The sequence below is a fragment of the Papaver somniferum genome, unplaced genomic scaffold (genome assembly GCF_003573695.1).
Source record: "Papaver somniferum cultivar HN1 unplaced genomic scaffold, ASM357369v1 unplaced-scaffold_81, whole genome shotgun sequence".
NCBI classification, from domain to species: Eukaryota; Viridiplantae; Streptophyta; class Magnoliopsida; order Ranunculales; family Papaveraceae; genus Papaver; species Papaver somniferum.
The window spans coordinates 1,284,249-1,296,491 of NW_020651082.1; the positions used below are offsets into that span (position 1 = coordinate 1,284,249).

Here is a 12,243-nt window from a genome sequence, read left to right on the forward strand (position 1 = left end):
TCGTATTTGGCTGGTAACGATCTGAGAATTTTCATCACAATGTCCTTTTCAGGAATAGTCTTACCCAACGCAAAAGATGGATTAACAATTTCAGATACTTTGTGATTAAACTCATCAAATGAATATTCATAAGCCATACGAAGGTTTTCCCAATCGAAATTTAAGTTTTGAAGCCTAGCTTCTTTTTCAGAGGTATTCTCTTCGAATAAAGTTTCTAAGATATCCCAGGCTTCTTTAGACTAAGTGTGCATAGTCAGATGGTGCTGAAATTTTGGGTAATGGCATGGATGATAGCATTTAATCCATTAGAATTTTTCTTTGCAGCATGAATCTCGGCAGCATCATATTTACCAATATCCTTTAGAACGGTATGCCTTCTCCTGAGGAGATTTGGGATGTGGTGAAAACAATGAAGCCAAATAAATCACCTGGGCCAGATGGGCTCCCAGTTTGTTTTTTCAAACATAACTAAGGTTGCACGAATAATCCGGTGTACCGGACTTGAACCGGCCAAAAAAACCGGCACCGGACAGTACCGGTGTAGCCGGTACAGGGAACGGGACTGGGAATTAAGAACCGGTCAACACCTGGTACAGGAACCGGTTCTGCTAGAATTCCCGAGATGTACCGGACCAAATTACCTTTTTAGTTTTGACCCTTGGATTAATTGAATCACATCCGTTCACATTAGGTTTTTTTGTTATACTTCAGTCTTCAACTCACTAATCTCATTCTCCGTCACATAATCTCGATCTTTCCTCCTCCTTTTTCTTTTTCTTCACTTCTTTAGAGAACTAAATCACCAGTTTCACCACCATCACTCTAGCAGATCAGTCAACACCACCACCACCAACACATTCTTATTCACTGCTTTTTCTTTATCATCACTCTATCAGAGCAGTCAACACCACCACCACCACCACCTTATTCTCCATTGTTCTTTTTTTTCAGTTACTTTAGAAACTAATTGCATGTTTGATTTCGGGTTTTTTCGATTTGGTGGAGAAATTGAATATGAAGATTTTGTGTTTTACAGCATTTGGACCTTGGGTTGGAGTCGAATTTGTTGTTATGAGATAAGAAGAGAAAGACTAAATCTGATAAGGGTTTGATGTGAGGATCTCAGAGAAGAATTAAGTGAAGAAATTTAAGCTACTGTTGTTGAATCGAAGATTGGTTATGATGAATTTGGTTTTACAACAAGGAATTAAACTTGATAAATGGAATTCGAGATGATCTTGATGATTCTGAGAAGACGGATTTGATGACGTTGTTGGCTTGTTGTTGATGAATGATTACATAAAAGATGCTTTGAGTTGTTATCTTACAGAGAAACAATGGGTTGGAATTAATAATGGATTTACATGGATCTTGTATGTGTATGAATGGGTAAGAAGATCAGCATAGCAAATAGTTGGGAGAATAAATTGAATAGATGGGGTTTACAAAAAACTGGGATTGATTCATGTTGCTTTGATTTGTAATACTGAACCTGACCCTAATGATATTCACGTCAATTGATTTCAATAGGGGAAAATTCTGTTTGTTTTTGTTGATTTTGGAAGTTGATTTTGATGTTGTAATCGTTGATTTTGGAAATTATTTTTGTTAATTGTGTTGTTGTTGTAATAGGTAAAAACACGGAACCGGTCTTGTACCGGACCGGTACCGAATGTACATATACAACACCAGGTACAAGTACAGGTACGGGTCCTCAAAATGAGGTACAGGTCAACACCAAGTACAGGGACCGGTTTCATAAGAAAATTGGGCCGTACCGGACCATGTGCAGCCCTAAACATAACTGGTCTCTAGTAGGAGATTAACTGATAGGCTTAATCCGGATCTGAATAAAACCTTTATTTTCTTAATTCCAAAAACAAAAGAACCAAAATCTCCCTCTACTTTAGACCAATTAGTCTACGCAATATCCCTTATAAGTTATATGTAAACTATTAGCTAACAGAATGAAAATCTTACTTGGAAAACTAATTTCTCCTTTTCAGACAGTTTTCTTGTCTAACAGGCAAGTTTCTGATAACATCTTAGTGTCTCATGAACTGATTTATCCTATTAATCATAAGAAATCAAGAATTTGGGGGGGGGGGGGGGGGGGGGGGGGGTGTTAAGATAGACATGTCGAAAGCTTTCAACATGGTAAGTTGGGATTTTTTTGTTAAAAGGAATGGAAAACCTGGGTTTCTGCAAAGATTGGTGCAATCTAATCCAACAATGTATCTCAACTGCATCCATTGCAGTTTTATTAAATGGAAATGACAGAGTTTTTTTAAGCCATATAGAGGACTAAGATAGGGGGATCCACAGTCCTCCTATTTATTCCAAATTTGCATGGAAGTTTTTTCAAGATACTAATATCTAAACTAAAAACAAAAGAAATACAGGGCATAAAAATTAGTAGGAACAACACTCCAATCAATCATTTATTTTCGCAGATGATTGCATCATTTTTACAAAACAAATTTGCAAAGCTGCAAACATTTGTTGAATGTCTTGCATGAGTTTAATTTAGCCTCAGGACAAATGGTAAATTTTAAAAATCATGTATTTTTTTTGGGAAAAAAAACTCATCCAAAACTTACAAGAATGATGTCAAAATTTGTAAAAATAAAGAAAATTGACATAAAAAACCAATATCTGGGAGCTCCCTTCTTCATTGACAAATCAAAACTAAAAACTTTTGATTTTATTTTCAGTAAGATGGAAGAAATAGTAAAAGGATGGAAGAGTAAAGTTCTTATCCAACAAAGTAAACTGATTCTTAACAAATAAGTTCTTTCTAGCTTGCCAATTTACCAGATGGGATGCTTTAAAATGGCAAAGAAAATAACAGCTAAAATCAATTCCATCTAAAGAGACTTTTAGTGGAAAAAGAAAGTAAATGCCAAGGGCCACTATATGAAGTCTTGGAAATATATGTGTAAATCTACAGCCATGGGGGGATTAGGTTTTAAAAACGCTGAAAAAATGAACCAGGCAATGATAGCTAGGCTTTCCTGAAGATTACTCACCCAACCAAATTCTTGGTGGGTTAAGCCATTTAAGAAAAAATATTTTAAAAATAAATCAATATTTTACATCAAGAAATCTGCTAATTCGTCTTGGATATGGAAATATGATTCACAAATTTATTTGTTGGGAGGTTAGAGACGGTCAGCCCATTAATATTTGGACTGACCAATGGATCCGTAATCTCGAATTTACTCTTGATCACTTTGTTCTGAAAAGAGCAATGAGTTAAGACTTGTATCAGATCTGATTAATCCTGATACACATAAGTGGAACCAAAAACTAATCAATGAATCCTTTCCTCACATAATTGCACAATCTATTTTGAATATCAATCTGTTTTTAGATAGGGGTGAAAACTTAGAACAAGATAAACCTAGATGGAAATTAACTAGGAATGACAACTTCACAGTTAAATCCCTTTATGATAGACTATCTGGAATGCATGATATTAACAGAGATAAGGGATTATTTTGGAAAAGATTCTGAAAAGCAGGAATGTCGCAAAGAATAAAATTGTTTATATGGAAATGTATGAACAGTGTCCTACCAATGAATCAGATTCTTTCATGTTATATGCCTGATGTAGATGAAAATTGCATATTCTGTCATGATCATATTAAAACTTTAGAGCATCTTCTCTTTGAATGTGTGTATGCTAAATCAGTATGGAACCTCCCTCCTTTCTCAGGGGGAGTTAATAAAAACACTATGCTTTTGTCATCTAAGGAACATTATAACCAATGGCAGGTAGGAGGAGACATTTCGACTAAGACAAGTGCAACTAAGTGCTGGTTCATATGGAAGGAAAGGTGCAACAGAGTATTTGAAGCAAAAGCTACATCCTCGCTACAACTTTTCAATCATAAATCAAAGACACATGAACTATTGGAGCACTACTCAAGGAAATATGGACCAGCAAACAAGTTGTACCAACTCAGTAGCACAACAAAGTGTCCCCTGGAAGTTACCAGATTCTAAGTGCGACAAGATTAATTATGATGCCTCTTGGGTATCAGATGTTAATAATGCTAGTTATGGACTAATTACGAGGAATGATGCAGGTGATGGAAATGCAGGAAAGTCTAGAATCATTGAAGCTTCAAACCCTGAAAAAGCTGAAGCTCTAGCTCTTCTACAGGGTGCTAGAGGGCCAAAAATGAAGACATGTCTAGTTTCTGATTGGAGGATGACCGTGAAAGATCGGTAAATTTCATCTGTGGAAAGGAGATTATAATGGAATGGAGGAATCACAGAATTCTGAAGGAGGCTATGAAGACATTGGAAGCATTTAATAGCGTTCTGGGTTCCAAATTCATCCATAGAACTGACAATTTAATGGATGACAGATTAGCGGTGGAAGCTGAGTAATCTTCAGTTTTTAGTTTTTGGAAAGAAGATATGCTTCCTTCTTTGATAATCTTATTAGTTTGAAAGAAGGTAGTAGTACCAATGTATCAGGCAGAATTGTAGGTTTGTTGTCAAATGATCACAACAGGGCATTTCCTGTAGTGATAACTTGACAACATTACACCTACTTCTCTGCTCTTTCGCTTTTATTTCTGTGTACTTTGTTTCAGTTTTCTTTTGGTAATATATTTTCATCTGTACTATCAAAAAAAAACGAGTAAAAAAATTTATTTGGCAATCAGCTCTACCAGTGAAAAAAACAAAAATAAAATGAATCGACACTAGAAGAGAAATTAAATGGTTCAGATGAGATTGAGTTTCAAGATCTGCGCATCAATCATATAAATATAAGTTCCCAGTTTAGATTATATTAGATTAGACAAATATATATAGAGAGAGAGAAGTTGTGAAATCATAATTTAACAAAGCTATACTTTAAGCACTCTGGCAATATCAAAAGGAGATTTCCATATCTTCTTGGCTCTCATCTAATAGGGGATGCACCGGACCATGATAATGTCAAGTTCTTATTTAGTACGTACTTCCCTAAAAGAACCATCAGAGAGCTTGAGAGTTCCATGTCTCCATCACAGCCTAACGCTTAAACTTGGGTTGAACCTGCAACGCATCGTTTCCATAATCTTTGCCTCGCCCAGGAGTATCCTGCACATTCCCTTGAAATTAGTCCAAAATATTGGAAAGCTTGTTCGTGCAGATGGAAAATTCATAATTGAATTGAATAGCAGCTTCTCTTGCAGATGGAAAATTCATTTTAGAAGTACAATGACATGTAGATGTCCATAAATGCCACCAGACAACGCAACAAATGTCTTTCCCACTCGAAACGAAATGGAGAAATAATGCACACAAAAATATGAGGATAGCTAGAAAACAAATAATTTTTAGAAATCAAAGGGGTATAGAGGACAGCAATAACCCTGCAGATTTTGTGAAACAGCACCAAGGTTCTAAGCAATTGCATTATTGTTGTAACCATGATTCTAGACACCGTAGCGCCTCTCAACAATTTTCTGTCAAGGCGCCTCCTGCCCATAAAATTGCAAATAACCAACTCCTAGGAGCATTTTTTTTTGAAGGTAAAGGCATTATTTTTTTGGTAACTGTAGAAATACCATTACCACGGAGACCTAAGCTTGAAAGAAAGATATTCTAAATCTTCAACACACAAAAAGGGAGATGATTTTGACAGCTCAGTAAGTAAGAGTGTCTATTGAAGAAGCAGGTACCCAATTTGAGGAAAGCTTTCTTTTCTTACGATTGACACCTCAAGACACTGGAGGGGTGACCACCTCACCTCACTGAACACTTTTAAAAACATAATCAGAAGAAACACAAGAGATGGTATTTGCAGAGAAACGATACATAGTATTTCTATTATTGAAAGGGGGAAAATCAGATGCAAGGAAAAAAAAGAAACCATGCGAAGTCATTCAGCCTAGGACAGGATTTAATAGTCCCAAAGTTGAGACCAAAAACGATCAAAGGATTGAATAACTATGAGTAGTGACTTCCTAATAAGCTAATTTTCAGTAGTGACTGCCATTTGAGAATCCCATGATCATCTTCCCAACTAGTGTGTTTCAACCTAAACATATCAGCCTCACATGTGTTAGCGATATCAAATAGTTGATAAAGCAGAAAGGTATAAAAAAAATGGTGAAGCTTCAACATAAATTCTACTGGGTAGGATCTAACATTCAAACAAAACAAGGAGAAACAGGATAAAAGATGGTGCGGTATATATACCTCAAAAGGGTTCCACCCACGTGCGAAGTAGCGGTAAAGACAACCAAGAACTATACCACCTGCTACACCAGCAGATAATGCCTTAATCATTTCAATATCAACCTCTCTATTGATAGCTTTTGTCATTTGTGCAAGTTCAAGTTTATCAAGACCTACATCACCCTAGAGACAAACAAATAAAGATGATCCAAATCAAAATCAGAAATAAATAAACAAAATTGATTTTTAAAATAAAATGAAGGGAATAAAAAAAAACCTGTTTTTCTGTGGATTTCTCAGCAAAAGAAGAAAACGTCCTACTAAAACCCTCTTTTCTGGTGGAATTCTTAGCAGTAGTCAACATCCTAGCGAAACCCCTAAGTTTGTTTGCCATTTCTGCAAGACAAATTAGAAAAAGAAAAATCAATTTTGTTTCTTTTAACCCTAAATTATTCATGAAACAGAGATGATGAGAGACGAAGAGAAAATTACCTGGCAGTCGATGGGAAAAACTATTAGATAAGAAGAAGAGGGAGATTTCTGAAACGATTTTGACGATCGAATTAAAAACCCTAAGAGCGTCCACAGAGGTCCGAGTATAACCAAAGACTAAAAAAAAGATCAAATTAGGGTTTAGTCCGTCGTGTGACGTAGGGGTGTAAATTCGGGCAGGCCGGGCCGCCCGATCCAAAAACTAAGACAGGCCGGGCAGGCCAGGCTTAATATTTGTGAGTCCATAAACAAATTCAGGCCGGACAGGCCGGGCACAAATAGATAATTTGCTACTCAAAGACCGCCCAAAGCCCGCTTTTTATACGGGCAGGCCAGATCGGGCCGGACAGACCACTATTTTGATTTTTTTTTTAAGTTTAAATTTTCAAATGAACGGTATTAAATACAATATCCTTTCCTTTCCAACATCGCATATCGTAAGTGATAGTATTATTTTATATTTAAATTACACTGACAAATTTTTAATTTTAGCCTATAATAAATAATTAATTAGAGTACAATAAACTTTCTAATAAGAAAATATATTACCGTTAATGTTTTGAAAAGGTTAATTATAAGTAAAAACAATTATATATTTTATTTTTCTTGACATAAAATCGACAATTATAAAATTGTAACTTTTAAGTCTTTTTAAGAGGATATTAAATGATTAATGGCACATAGAAGGCTTTCAGGCCGGGTATCAGGCCGGGCATCATGATTAATCTCAAAGCCCGAGACCGCCCAATAAATTAATCCAGGCCAGGCCGGGTGGTCCATGACGGGCCATAACAGGCTTTGGACTACTTCGGGTACAAGCGGGCTCGGGCGGATACATGCAGGCCGAGTATTTTCGGGTATTATTTACACCCCTAGTGTGACGCAGTGGAGAAAGAGTAAATTTGGTCGCGCCTAAAATGGGGCGTTTGTAAAGATCCCGTCTGAGTTTGGGCGGAGAGATTAAAAAAAAAAAAAAAGTGGGGCATTGATAAAGATAACGCCCCAAAGAAAATTTTCAAAAACTTGCAATGAGGCGTACATTATATGAACGCCTGAAGAGAGGCGTTACGTATACCAACGCGCGATGAAAGATGGAGATTATATTAACGCCCGTACTGTAGGCGGACATTATATAAACGCCCGACTATATTTGGGTTTGGTCTTGATCGCCGACCAAATTTGTTCTGGGTTTTACTCTTTGATCAAATTTTGTGGTCTGTCCCACTACGCCAATCCACTCGACCAAAAATTTGGATTTATTCGTCCACTGCAGTTGCTCTAAGAGAGAAGAACCAGCCTCTATTTTAGATCTAGTCTGAAACTAATCCCTTCCTTTATATATAAACAGATAGGCACACATGGTATCGAATATGATACCATGCACTCCATCTAATCACGTTAAGTTACTTTTTTCTATATAACCGTCGGATCATGACATTAACCACACTACTTAATGATTGAACAAAATCCATAGATGATGCCACATCTGATTTGCTGCACCATGCAATCAATTTAGCACCGTTGTATATTGCTAGCTTGCTTACCTAGCATCAGGATTCTAAACCGTCAAACTATGTGTTTGGTCTTTCGATCTACTTCCGACCAGTGTAGTCAATATCGGCCATATCGGCCGATATATCGCCGATATTTCGGATATCGGTCTAGCACGATACGATATGAAGGATATCGGGGATACAATATTTACCCGATAAAATCGGCCGATACTGACGAAACGAGATTTTCCGAAATTAACCGGTACCGGTCATTTTGTGTAAAGTGTAAGGGTAATCTTGGTTTTTCAGTTCCGGTATAGGTTAAATCCCTAAAATTTCATTCGATTGTTTTCAGTCGAACTGTGGAAGAGAAAAGAAGAGGAGATGAAGTGAAAAACAGATCGTGTTCTTCAAATACCTGATTCAGCAAGGAAGGAACTTTTGATTAGCTGATGTTCTTCATCTAAAAATCTCAGAGACTATTGATTAATTGAAGGTTAGGGTTTTGAACCTTTTGATAATTAGTCTTTTTTTTTTTGCTTTGATTAATTAAATTCGTCAACATCTTCAAAACCCACTTATTTTTGAGGGTTCATTCTTATTAATAACTTGTACCCACAAATTTCATCTTCAAAACCTATATCAGAAAGAAAAAAAACCCAGTTTTTTCTTCATCAATTAAAGAATTTGAGGTAATAGACCTTCCTAATAGACAATGGAAATTGACAGTTAATGGTCAAATATGGTAATAGACCTTTTTTATTATTGTTTTTTTTTTTATTTTGGTTGATTTATTAGTTATTTATGTTTTAGGTTATGGCTATGAATTCTTCTAGTGCATCCAAGCAAACACCACAAACAATATATGTGGTTCATTGCCTTCTTCTACGCAAGCTAGGGATCCGGCATGGGAATGGGGTGAACGCAAAGACCCAGAAAATCCAAATATTATTACCTGTTTGTTATGTAACAAATTAATCCGTGGTGGTGGAATCACAAGGCTTAAGGAGCATCTCGTAGGAAAGTCAGGGAATACTTCACCATGTCTGAATGCAACCACTTCTGTTATCAACAAAGTAAATCAGTTGTTTGATGTAAAGAAGACCAAAAATGCTCATAGGGCTAACATTGATTTAGCGTACCAGCGTACATTCAACTCTGATGAAGGCTCTGATGTTGACACAGATGTTGGGGAACAAGAAGTTGAAATTGATGGCAATGTTGGCAGTGGTAGTGGTGTTGATTTACATGTTCAAAATCAGACGAAGAGAAAGCGAATAACCCAAAGTAATACAAGAGGTCCTATTGATTTATATATGAGGACAGATCACAAGAAAACTCAAAAGGTCACCGCTAAAAGGAACTGTGCAGTGAAAGAGAAGTTATTAAAGACTGCATGGAAATGCATATCATCTTGGATGACTGAGAATTCAGTGGCATTTAACTTTTTGGTGAATTTTCCTAAAGGTTCAGTATTTTTGAAGTCTGTGGATGCCTCAGATAGAACCAATGATGCTGATTTCATTCGTAAGCTTGTAAAGGAGGTAATTGCTGATGTTGGTGCAGAAAATGTGGTTCATTTCATTACTGATAATGGTTCTAACTTCAAAAAGGCAGGGAAGGACTTAATGCTTGAATACCCACATATATTTTGGACTCCTTGTGGTGCTCATTGTGTTCAGTTGATGCTAGAAGAACTTGGTTCCAAGCTTCCAAGAATCAAGACAGCCGTCATACTAGGTAAGAGACTAGTTACATATATTTATGCTCATTTTCAAGTATTGAGATTAATGAGGGAGTTGACTGGTGCAGACTTACATAGGTCTACAAAAACTAGATTTGCAACTCAATATTACACACTAGAGAGTCTTCAAAAGTATAAAACTCCTCTGCAAATGGTGTTTGTGAATGATAGGTGGGTAAAAACTAGGTTTGCAAGAGAAAATGTGGGAGTAAATGCACTTAAAATTGTTACAAGTATCAAATTTTGGGAAGATGTTGATTACTCTTGTAGGGTGCTAAAGCCTTTAGTTAAGGTAGTAAGATTAGTGGATATCGAACGCAAACCTACAATGCCTTCTTTTTATGAGGCAATGAGAATAGCAAGGAATCAACTTGAGAAGAATTTGGGTGAAGATAATGATACTTGGGTTATAGTTAAGGCTGTTTTTGATAAGAGATGGAAGAATAACTTTAATCATCCTCTACATTGTGCGGCTTATTATCTAAATCCTTCCATATTCTATAAGATTCCTGCTCGTTTGATGGATCATGGTCCAAAGTACATAGAAATCAAAAGGGGACTTCATACAGCTATGGAAAAGCTTATAACCAATGAAGATGAACTTGAGATGGCAATAACTGAATTGAGAATGTACATCGATGTTTATGGAATCCTAGGAAGTCAGACTTGCAAAAAAAGAAGAGACAAAGATCAACCTCATAAGTTTTCCTGTACTGTAAGTTTAAAATTTGGTTACGTTTGTGTTAAATAGGTTTGTATTGATTAGCTACTTTGTTCATGATTATGACAGATGATTGGTGGATTACATATGGAGGAATCGATGTCCCAAACCTACAAAAATTTGCAATCAGGGTATTGAGTCTTACTTCTCCTGCTTCCCCATGTGAGCGAAACTGGAGCACATTTCAAAATGTGAGTCTTACTTGTTCTATCTTTACAGTTGCATTATGTTCTTTGCAAAGTCATAAATTTCAACAATGCATGAAACAACAATGTATGTTCTTATCACAACAAACTGGAATGCATGAAACAATCAGTTTAGCTATTTATTTTTTGTATTTCAGTTGCACACCAAGAAGCGGAATCGCATAAAACAACAAAAATCGAATGATAGTGTATTTATCCAATATAACAAAAAATTGCAGCGTCGTTATAAAGAAATTGCAGAATATAATGATGATGGGAAAGCTCGTGACCCTATTTTTCTTGATGAGCATGATGAAAATGATGAATGGTTGGATCCACAGAACTTACATGACTTGGCTGTAGAAGGTGATAATGTGACTTTGGATGATTTGCAAGATATTCTTGGCGAAGAAAGTCGTCCAGTTGATAGTAGAGGTGCATGTAGCTCTCGAAGCAAGTCTACTTACCCAACCGATTCTGAATATGATGGCTATGATACTGATCATTGATGTTAGACACTGATAATGGACTACTTGATGGAGCTAATGGAGCTACTGAAGATGATGATATCTATTATTTAGAATAAAATTGTATTATCTCTGTTTAGTTACCATTTTAGTTTGTAAACTTTAAAGTTGGTGAAGTTACTCTCTTGTTTCCGGTTTGAACTTTAAACTTGTTTAATTATCCTTTTAAGTATTGAACTTTAAAGTTATTGAAGTTACTCTTTTGTTTTTTTTTTGATAAAATTGATGGTATCTAATATATTTTATCCGTAAATGTGTGGAGAAAATGTTTAATATAAAAGTATAGTCTCTAAATTTAGAACCGATATTATACTGATATTTCAACTATAATATCCCCGATATAAAATCGTACCAGTGTATCGGTCGCGGCCGAGATGAACCGATATCCGATATTAACTACATTGCTTCCGACCAGGGACGAATCCAAAGTCAGGGAACTAAGTATGCACACCCGTACACATACCTCCAAATTCAGTAGAAATCACGGAACTATAGGTATGCGTATCCGTTTGCGTACCATAAAGTCTTTGGTATGGATCAAGAGCTTGTTTTGCACACAACTTCTTCGTCTGAACTCGAAATGACCTCATTCTTTTTGCATTCTTTTCCTCTTTCAATCCTCTTCAAGATGATGATGAGAAATCTTTAATTTGAATGATTTAATCTTGGTATTTGGCCAGTCTACGATGAATTTCCTTTTCAATGGTGCTTAATCGGTTCTCTGTTTTTGGAGATTCTCCCATCTCGCTAACTCTTCTAACAGTTGATTCGTTCCTTTTATAGAATTGTTGTGCATTTGAGGTCATATTCTCAATAAAACTAGTTGCTTGCGAGATTGTATTCTTAGTGAGTGAACCTCCAGCAGTTGCATCAATCAAATTACGTTACTCTAGAAGTA

At 36.2% G+C, this 12,243-nt stretch overlaps 2 protein-coding genes across 2 annotated transcripts; one reads left to right on the forward strand and one right to left on the reverse strand.

Moving 5' to 3' along the window:
• Nucleotides 1-4,725: 4,725 nt before the first annotated feature.
• Nucleotides 4,726-6,797, reverse strand: LOC113345347. Its single transcript, XM_026589129.1, has 4 exons — nucleotides 6,676-6,797; nucleotides 6,461-6,579; nucleotides 6,205-6,366; nucleotides 4,726-5,100 (listed from the first exon to the last, which is right to left on the reverse strand). The coding sequence occupies exons 2-4, from the start codon at nucleotides 6,575-6,577 to the stop codon at nucleotides 5,032-5,034; spliced, it is 348 nt and encodes a 115-aa protein (XP_026444914.1). The 5' UTR covers nucleotides 6,578-6,579; nucleotides 6,676-6,797; the 3' UTR covers nucleotides 4,726-5,031.
• A 962-nt stretch (nucleotides 6,798-7,759) lies between these two features.
• On the forward strand, nucleotides 7,760-11,327 carry LOC113345462. Its single transcript, XM_026589240.1, has 4 exons — nucleotides 7,760-7,792; nucleotides 9,005-10,571; nucleotides 10,703-10,824; nucleotides 10,977-11,327. Exons 1-4 carry the CDS (start codon nucleotides 7,760-7,762, stop codon nucleotides 11,325-11,327), a joined length of 2,073 nt encoding a protein of 690 aa, XP_026445025.1.
• Nucleotides 11,328-12,243: the final 916 nt, after the last annotated feature.

Excerpts from the sequence above, each read along its gene's own strand:
- LOC113345462 (XM_026589240.1), top strand. The coding sequence starts at position 7,760 with ATGAAAGATGGAGATTATATTAACGCCCGTACT. Across the intron at positions 10,572-10,702 it reads TGTTTATGGAATCCTAGGAA|ATGATTGGTGGATTACATAT; the intron begins GTCAGACTTGCA and ends TGATTATGACAG. Across the intron at positions 10,825-10,976 it reads ACTGGAGCACATTTCAAAAT|TTGCACACCAAGAAGCGGAA; the intron begins GTGAGTCTTACT and ends TTTGTATTTCAG.
- LOC113345347 (XM_026589129.1), bottom strand. The coding sequence starts at position 6,577 with ATGGCAAACAAACTTAGGGGTTTCGCTAGGATGTTGACTACTGCTAAG. Across the intron at positions 6,367-6,460 it reads AGAAATCCACAGAAAAACAG|GGTGATGTAGGTCTTGATAA; the intron begins GTTTTTTTTTAT and ends GTTTGTCTCTAG. Across the intron at positions 5,101-6,204 it reads GTGGGTGGAACCCTTTTGAG|GATACTCCTGGGCGAGGCAA; the intron begins GTATATATACCG and ends GGGAATGTGCAG.